Genomic DNA, 9,598 nt, shown 5'->3' with positions numbered 1-9,598 from the left:
TAATGAAACGTGATCGCTGTTTTTTTTTAGGCAATTCCAAGGCATATTTGATTTATTGTAAAATGAACCTTTTTATTTTGTTGATTTCTACGGTTATGAGTAATAGCATGAACAGATTCAGTATTTTTTTCTCTAAAAAAAAACTTAGACTTTTGCTCTAAAATAATTAGGGGAGCTAGTAATTGACTATAAAGAAATTACCATTGAAATCCCTATGCTGCGTCGCGCTGGGCACCACGCGGTATAAGTAAAATACAACTCTGTTTACCTCCACTGTATATTGTAACTGTTTACCTCCGAAAAATCTGTAGTTTGCAACACTGCGCGCCATCTGCTAGCGAAACGGTTACTCTCCGTGCACAGATTTTAGCGGGTGAGCGAACCACCGCAACATTTTACAGTGACAGCGGCAGATACCTATAACGACTTCGTAGTTCCCGTCTGTGTTTATTTTAATTTGGAAGTAGTAAATTAAAAATTTAACCCATCTTATTATTTGTTGTTAGAAATTAGAATGGGAATTACCAAAGACACTTATTTACCTACAGATGAGGAATTAACGGTGCAAGAGATCAACTTATCGGGCCCCGCTCTCCGTGCCGGCGCGTTTCATTTAGGAAAGGATTGCGAGTTCGAGAATAATGTGAGGTTAATTATCTAATCACTTGGCCGCAATTCGTCTTTTTTGTAGGAATTTGTGCTGTGCCGTAAGGAGCTGAACGATCCTAGGAAATGTATTAACGAAGGGAAAGCCGTGACCAGTTGTGCATTAAATTTCTTTCGTAAAGTGAAAAAATCGTGTGCCGGCGAATATCAGCAATATGTTACGTGTCTCGATAAATCGAGTACAAATCAAGACTTTACTGTGTAAGTGATTCGTGCTCTCTTAACTTGATTGAATGGTTTGCTTCTAGCTGCCGTAAAACACAAGCCGTTTTCGATAAATGCATGTTCGATAATTATCAAATCGAGCGGCCTTATTACGGATACTTTGCCGAAGTAAAGGTACATAAGACCAACCGACCGAAGCCCGCGCCCGAACCACCGGCGGTCTATCCTGATGCTACACCTGCCTTACCTCCAGATGTAGAGAAACCTCCTGCGAAATACGGCTCCAGAATTCACTGGATGTGGTAGAATATTGCTGTGCTAATTTCCTATTCTGTACAACTCGATATTCGAGGAAATTTATCAGCAATTCTTTGTAGTTGTAATTCATGTATAGCTAGAAATACATTGTAGTTCAAATTTGCGGTCGTATTTCTCACCTATGGATTATGAATTTGCTAAATCAAAGGAAGTTAAACTGTTTAATTTCAATTTATTTTGAGGCAAATCATACAGAAGTACATAATTAAAGTAAGTTAATGTGTTAATTATGAACTGTTACTCATACTGGAAAAAGAGGTGTTAGTTTATTATACATAAAGTAGCTACAATGAATGATTTAATCGTGCAATTAACAACAGCAATTAATAGATACAGCTTACAATTGAATTGATCCCAGTAATTGGAAACCTGTAAATAAAAGAAAAATTAGTAACATTCACAAATTGTTATTTAAGAGTACTTACCTATTTATACTGTATTCTTGAAAACTACACATTGGTAGGTGGGTACCTACTGGTTACAAAAACAATAAAAATTATTGTATTTGAAGAAAAGGCCAATCGCTCTTACGCCTGAAGAGGTAAATTTTCAAATACACCCATCTAAAAATATAAAACAATTTACTTACTGATGTATACTTACCCCAGCCACACGTGTACACTGTGCAATTCCATGATCACGTGGCACTTTTTACTGCTTTTGTTTTGTTTACATATGGGGCATTCTTCAATTAGGGCATCTATTTACCCAACTTACTACCTACTTTATATACCACGTCCCACTATGTAAATACAACTTTTGTCTACCCGGGTGTCACAAAGCCACCTCGTTTTACGGTAACTTACAAATGACATGAAGTGCTCCTTGGATTTCAAGTAGGTACTTACTCTTCCAATTTGTGTAGGTAAGTTTTCTTCAGTTTGCACGAGAAGTAACGCCATATAATATCTTCGTCAACTGCTTCTACCTCAGCCCCAAACTCGACATGTTTTGACATAAGTGCATTTAGCATGGCAGTATGTTCTTGCAGAGTAGATCTGAGTAAGTAGAAATTTGTGAAGACTTGTTGACGAAATTCTTGAAATGATAGAATCTGACAATGTTATTAGTTAAGGTAAAGTGGGGTAAGTGCGACCATGTTTTTTAATAGTTCAACTTCAATTAAGTATAACATGTGCAGTTTTAAGATTAAAAAAATGATTTTTAGTTAATATTGATTCCTTGTAAGGTTGTTTAACTGACTTGGCTCATATTTCCTTTACAACACAAAACAGAAGTATGTTATAATTTTTTTTATTTTGGCCCCAGCCAAAGTGGGAAAGTGCAACCACGGCTTATTAGACTCATTTACGCATATGTATAAATTGACGGGGCAAGTGTAATATAATCTTCATCACATGAGGTTTGCTTTAAAATTTTTTATATATTTTTTTTAAAATATATAATCGCTGTTTAACACTTGATAAGAGTACAGTGTAGGTAAACAAATGTGAACAAAAAACCGTAGTTTTATTTAATCGTAGCAAATACGTACCTAATTAATGTGAATTAAAAATAATTTCTAATTATCCTATTTCTAATTGCTCTTCCTTCTTGTAGATAATTTCCCGCGGCTTCGGCTGCAGCTGGATCATCTACATCTTCGTCATTTTCCTCTAGTTCTTCTTCGATCTCGATGTCTTCCATAGGATTTTCATTGTGCAAATGACATATATTATGAAGCATGGCGCATGCGTTTACAATTTTCGATGCGAACACTGGATGATAATGCAAAACTCGATGTTTTAGGAGGCATCGAAATCTTGCCTTTAAAAGTCCAATTGTCCTCTCCACAACATTTCTTATTTTACGAAATGCCCTATTGAAACTTTCCTCATGGGCATCTAAGTTTCGCCCTCCCACTGGCACCATGAGCCAAGGCTGCAGGGGATATCCTGAATCTCCAAGTAGCCAAGAGGTTTTTTCAATTTCATGCAGATCTCGCAAATGACGATACACTTCGCTGGTTGTCCATATTGCGGAATCGTGAACTGAGCCGGGAAAGCGAGCATTTATTCCAATTATTCGCTGGTCGGCAGTGCAAATTATTTGTACATTTAAACTATAGTAGCCCTTCCTGTTATAGTATACGATTCCTGGATATGTAGGATCATCAGTAGGCGGTGCTTGAATGGCGATGTGTGTTCCGTCTATAACGCCTATGATTCCAGGAAACCCTTCAAGTTTTTGATGAAATAATTGTTTTTCTCTTCTTCTTTCGGCTGGATTAATCGGAAAATGTATGTGATGTCCGAAATGATCATTCATCACATTGACCACATCTTCAATGCAGCGGCTCACTGATGCTTGAGACATGGGAGAGTAAAAGTCCTGTCCAACTTCCTTCTGGTACCCTCCTTGTGCAAAAAAATGAAGAGCTGCCAGAAATTTGGCCTGATGGCTGAGGGAAATTGTTGGTCTCCTTTGTTCTTGCAGGAAGTGACTGATTTCCAAGAGCAAGAGATGCGCCGTGTTTCTTGACAGTCGGAAGATTTTTCTGAAAGACTCTTCAGGAATAGTAAGAATATTGGTGGCATCACGAAGTTCCCTTCTGGCTAGATTATTCTCTGCTCTGTAGAAATATAAAGGTAATCTACTTCAATACTACTGCAATAAAGGGTATCTTTTTCATGTTCAATTTCCAAGATCTTTCCAATATAGCACTTGATGCCAGTGTCCTTTCGGTCAAATCTGATCACTATAAAATCTTCCAATCCCAAATTCCATTTTTTCGAGTTCTTTTTAATATTCATTCCCCCTTCACTGTGTGAATTACATTCTTTATCGTCATTATTTGTTTCCTCCAATTGACCCTCGTCAAGTGATGTATTTTCTGGATGCATATCTTCAAAATTTTCAGGAATTTGACCGTCAACATTTTCGGGACGTAGATTTTCAAAATTTTCGTGATGCGTGTATTCAGAATTTTCTGTATTCAGATCATCTTCTTCAAAATCTTCTGGATCTAGATCATCCTCTGTGTCTATATATTGCGGATCACTCAGATTTTCTTCACTCGAATCTGTATCGCTGGTGCTGTACTTTTTGGTTTAGACTTTTTTCTTTGGTGAAGGTTGGGTTTTCTTACACTTCTGTTTTAATTTCTTTTGGGTTTCATTCTCAATCCTTTCACTTACTTCTGTGGCAGTAATAACTTCAGCGCCTTGGGCAATTCTTTTCCTCTTTTGATTTGTGGCGGATAAAGGTCTTTGTTTAACGGTTTCTAATAATATATTTTCAAATGAAAGACGATTATTTTGGTTTTCGGGATTGTGGTTAACCTCATCAATTTCAATATTATTTTCTTTGTTTTGAGACAATTCCCAACGTTTCCATGCCTCCGGATCAAATTTTTCTTTAGGCACTACATTCCGATTAAATGGCATAATTCCGGCTTTTCTAAATCCACTTTCAATAATCTCAGGTTTAACGTTTCCCCAAACTGATCCTAGCAAAGTAGCAAATTCCTTTTTGGGAATACGCATTCCAGAATGATTTCGCTGCCATGTGCAAAGCTTTTGATCCCATTGTACTTTCAAAGATTTAAAGACACACAAATCCAAAGGTTGCAAAAGATGGCTTGTGTGGGGAGGGAGTTTCAATATAATTACATTTTCACGTTGGGCCAATTTGACAACATTAGATGAAAGATGTGTAGCGTGTCCATCATATATTAACAGACTAGAACGTTCAGGTCCTAATGCAGGTATCAAAGTCTTCTCAAAGTAATTCAGAAATATTTCCGACGTTATCCAGCCGTTTGAACTAGCAGCATAAACCGTACCGGGGTATGACTCCTCTCCTTTGGTTTGGTCAGGAATCCATGTGCTCCACACGTTAATTCCCTTAAAAATGATCAGCGGGGGTGCTTTCGAACCAGAAGCACTCACTGCATTCAAACAGGTGATATTTTCTTTACCGCAGCCACCGGTGGTTCTGGAACTGGCTTTCCCTTTGGCACCCATAATTTTAGTTTTAGACGGATCAGTGCATACGGATGTTTCGTCTAGGTTCCATACCTGTGCTGGTTTCTGAAATAAATTCAAACTTTCTAGGGTGCTATAGAGTAAATCAAAATAAGAATGCACGATGAAAGGATCCGTCATTTTCTTTCTTGAGTACTCCACAGATTGGGGCTTCTTTACAGAAAGGTTGTGTCTCTTTTTAAAATTCAAAAACCAATCCTCCCCCGGCCTGTTGTTTTTGAAAGGTGTCCTTTCATTATTTTCTAATACATATTGTTCCACGCAGTCCATTACCTCTTTTCGGGACATCCCAAATCCCCATTTCTCCATAATCTTCAAATATTCGGACAATTTCCTTTCTTCCTCAATGGGTAATGCAGGCGCACGACCACCAGTCTGGCTTTTTTTACCGCGTCTGCCCTTTATGTAACTTTGCAAGGTACTGTATGGAACTTTATACGTTTCTGCAGCTCTTCTTAGTGTTGTAACTCCCCTTCTAACATCAGAAATTGCTATTTCGAGAGTATCCGAAGTATATTGTGTGCCCCTAGTTGTTTTACGAACGTAGTGTCGTACCATCATGTATTTAATGAACGCTGTAATAATGAAACAAAATAGTAACATTATTTTCTTTAGGTGGGAAAGTGCAGTCATGTGATTGCTCTTTCCCTTGCCATCTTGATTGCACTTTCCCTAACAGCCTTTATGGCGGGGCAAATGTAGTCATGTAAATAAATGGCTAAAAAATGGCAACTTTTTCAAATATAATACTTACATATCTCAATCAATGGTTTTAATGGTGTTTGCACATATTCAGTCAAAATTAATTTCAATATACACACCGTTACACGCTTTTTTTCTGACACACTGTTCCACTTTATGACTGACTTAAAACAGCTGTTTTTACATTGTAATCCACCTGTCGGTAAAGAAGCGAGTAAAACATACGGCGGCTTTGCTACATTCCAGAGGACACCAAAATGTTTCAAATCAACCAAAAATATCACGTCTTAGGTTATTCTATGGTAAATAGTAATCCATGATTGCACTTTTCCCGATTTTGCACTTACCCCACTTTACCTTATAAAAATAAAATGTGTCTTCGTCAGAATCTTTGACATTGCTCTGAGGGGTGTTGTTGCCAGTAATTCCTACATCATGCACTATAGATTTGTGAACTAGTTGGTCTACTACTGCTTTGCAGACAATATTCTTAAAATTATGGAATCTCAGAACAATGTTATTAGTATTTCAAAAACTAAAATGTACCTTTAGAATACCCTGTATATATAAAATCTATATACACTTATTGTAACATATTTCTAGAAAACAAGGTCATGATTAAACTAAATATGTATATCTACTACCCATATTAAATATATAAACGGGATACCTTGGTAATAACACTATATGTCGGTAGTGTAGATACTATAGATGTCCACTGTAGGTCTACAACGTTTCTGTACTCTGCACCTGATAAAGGATACTATGGATATCCATAGCCTTTCGGATCTTATGTAGGGGAAGGTGTTCCACAATGAGACATGTTCCACAGTGAGACAAACAGTTTTTTTTTCAAATTTACCGCCATATCAGATTTATGTCGCGCGCTTAAATAACACCGCCTGCGCGGGATTCTCAGATATTAAGGCAACAGGTATCGCCATTCCGTACCAGTAACTGGTGGGCCTGTGTTATGAAAGGTATGTAATTTTTTTTATTCCTCTGTTTAAAATAAACCGATAGATTTATGGGCTTTTCATAAGTAGCTATGTTTAGTTCATCCAAAGGTGAAGTTATGTTGCTTTATTCAAGGGCGTAGCATGCATAGTTTATTGTGGGTGAATTTTTGAAGTAGATGCGGAATATTTCTACAATGGAGGCACTTTTTTTGTTCCACAATGAGACAGGTGTCTCATTGTGGAACATTATAAACCATCTATTGTTTTACGTTAAAAATTGGAATGTAACGATTTTTAGGGCTCCAAAATGGCCAGAGGTAGACAGCGAAAGACAACAAAAGGTGATTTCACTAAAGAACAGATGGGGCGGGCCGCGGTTCGATTGTTGATTGAGGAAAAAATGAGCCTGAGGAAAGCTGCCGAAAGGACTGGGATAAAGTTTCAAACTCTACAACGATACGTGAAAAAACAAAATACTGCTGGTGAGGGTTCAAATATCCGGCTTACACCCAATTATGTCTGCCGTCAAATTTTCACTCCGGAGCAAGAGGACACCTTAGAAGAATATGTTGTTATTTACGCCAAGATGTGCTATGGCACATCGAGGAAGGACTTGCGTTCTTTAGCCTACGAAGTGGCAATTGCGAACCAAATCAATATTCCTGAGAATTGGCGTATCAAAAAAAAAGCTGGTTTGGAATGGCTGCATTGTTTTATGGCGCGTCACCCAAATTTATCTGTAAGGCAACCGGAAGGATGCAGTCTTCACGAGCAACTTCTTTCAACCAACATAACGTGAATCAATTTTTCAACAACTTGGAGGAGATTTTTAGTCGTACACCTGAATTTGCAGATGGTACACGTATTTAGAACCTAGACGAGACTGCAACAACTACAGTTCAAAAACCAAAAAAAATTGTTGCCAAAAAGGGAATAAAACAAGTTAGCTCTGCTACTAGTGGCGAACGGGGAATTTTAGTTACTACGTGCTGTGTAGTAAGTGCATCTGGCAACTTCATCCCACCTGCGATGGTGTTCCCCAGGAAAAATTTTAAAAAGCACTTGTTACATGGAGCACCTTCTGGAACATTGGGTCTTGCTCACTCTACGGGTTGGATGACTACAGAATTATTTGTCAAAGTTATGAAACATTTTATCCGCCATACGTCTACCAGCTTGGAAAACCCTTCCCTGCTAATTATGGACAGCCACGAAACTCATTTATCAGCAGAAGTTATAATGCTGGCAAATAAACATGGGGAACTGTATTGACTCTTCCACCTCATTGCTCCAACAAACTACAGCCGATAGATTTGTCAGTGTTTTTTCCGTTTAAATCGCACTACAATGCAGCAATAGAGTCATGGTTACTCAGAAATCCTGGACGCCCAATAACAATTTATGACACTGCTTCGTGCGTTGGGGTAGCCTTTGAAAAGTCAATGACACCTGGAAACATAACATCAGGCTTCAAAAAGGCAGGAATTTATCCGTTTGATAAGCATGTCTTTACAGATGACGATTTTCTTGTCAGTAGCGTAACCGACAGAGTTTTTCCCGAAGAACCAATAGATTCATATTGTTAAATGGGTGTTGGCTTACAAACGCTTGATAACCACGAATTTACTATAAAACATATAATGAAGAGTCAAAACTTACCCTGGATGGCCATCCTCTATACAAACAATACGCATTTAAATAAAAAACAAACGACAAACTAATTAATCTTAACGTCCTTAAAAAATATAGTTCCTTGCACAAAATAAAACGCACGTCAACCACTGGCACGCGTCGACCCCGCTCGCTTACTTCCGTCCTTTTTCGAGAAAACCGCGCGCACTTTGATTTAAGTTAGTTTAGATTATTAACACATATGAGGTCAATGATGTTGAAATGGAAACACAGAATCTGCCAAGTACATCAACCGACAAGGATGAATCAAACATTGCTGAAGATCGGCTTGAAACAGATCACGAAGGTCACACCAACGAGACTGATGATGAAGAACACACCGATACGTCTGACGATAAAAATGACAATAAACCTAAAAAGATGTTTATCTCCCCTAAAATTTTACTAGGCTATCCCAAAGCAGAAGATTTGAAGCAAACAGGCAGGCGTAGAAAGAAAAAGAGTATTATTGCTACCGACACCCCTGAAATCATCTTGCTAAAAGAAAAAGCTATAGAAAAAATGAGGAAGAAGGAAGCGCAGGATTCTAGGAAACGCGAAAAGATAATGAACGTCAAAACCAGACTTCAAAAAGTCATCGAAGGACGAGAATGAGGATTCGAGAAAGCGCAAGAATATAATGAAAGTTAAAACCAGACGTTCTGAATCATCGAGTGATGAGAATGAGGATGATTTTTATGAAGATGACGGTAAGACGCCCGACGAACTGAGCGAAGAAGAACTCACTGAAAACCTTTTTAAGTTCACCGAATTAGAGCGAGAGCCTAATATTAACGATTTTGTCTTGGTTCAATTTACCGAATCGTTGAAAACAACTATATACTACATCGGAAAAATTTTGCGGGAGGAGGATAATGAGTTTGTGATTCGTTTCTTACGGAAAAGTAATAAATCTTTGAATGCATTTACGTTTCCGGTGGAAGAAGACATAAGCTTGACACCCAAAAAGGACGTAAAATTAATTCTTTCGAACTATTTAGTGGTCGGTAAAACTAAGGCAACAAAACATTATTCGGTTCGAAATCAACCTTAGTTCTTTAAACATTCGGTAGTTTTTTTTACCTAAATGTCTATTTTTGTATTTACTATTATGTGGGTAGGATTATTATT

The 9,598-nt window shown here is 37.8% G+C and overlaps 1 protein-coding gene and 1 long non-coding RNA gene across 2 annotated transcripts; one reads left to right on the top strand and one right to left on the bottom strand.

Moving 5' to 3' along the window:
• The first annotated feature begins 432 nt into the window (after positions 1-432).
• Positions 433-1,250, top strand: LOC116159733 (NADH dehydrogenase [ubiquinone] 1 alpha subcomplex subunit 8). Its single transcript, XM_031472801.1, has 3 exons — positions 433-643; positions 692-867; positions 915-1,250. The coding sequence occupies exons 1-3, from the start codon at positions 515-517 to the stop codon at positions 1,135-1,137; spliced, it is 528 nt and encodes a 175-aa protein (XP_031328661.1). The 5' UTR covers positions 433-514; the 3' UTR covers positions 1,138-1,250.
• A 143-nt stretch (positions 1,251-1,393) lies between these two features.
• On the bottom strand, positions 1,394-2,788 carry LOC116159734. The gene is made up of 2 exons (XR_004143039.1): positions 1,575-2,788; positions 1,394-1,518 (listed from the first exon to the last, which is right to left on the bottom strand). It is a non-coding gene; the product is annotated as an uncharacterized LOC116159734 (long non-coding RNA).
• Between the last annotated feature and the right edge of the window lie 6,810 nt (positions 2,789-9,598).

Source organism: Photinus pyralis, unplaced genomic scaffold (genome assembly GCF_008802855.1).
Source record: "Photinus pyralis isolate 1611_PpyrPB1 unplaced genomic scaffold, Ppyr1.3 Ppyr1.4_LG1, whole genome shotgun sequence".
In the NCBI taxonomy this organism is placed as follows: Eukaryota; Metazoa; Arthropoda; class Insecta; order Coleoptera; family Lampyridae; genus Photinus; species Photinus pyralis.
Note: the sequence above shows the minus strand (reverse complement) of the source record. Positions and strands in the feature narration are given on the sequence as shown.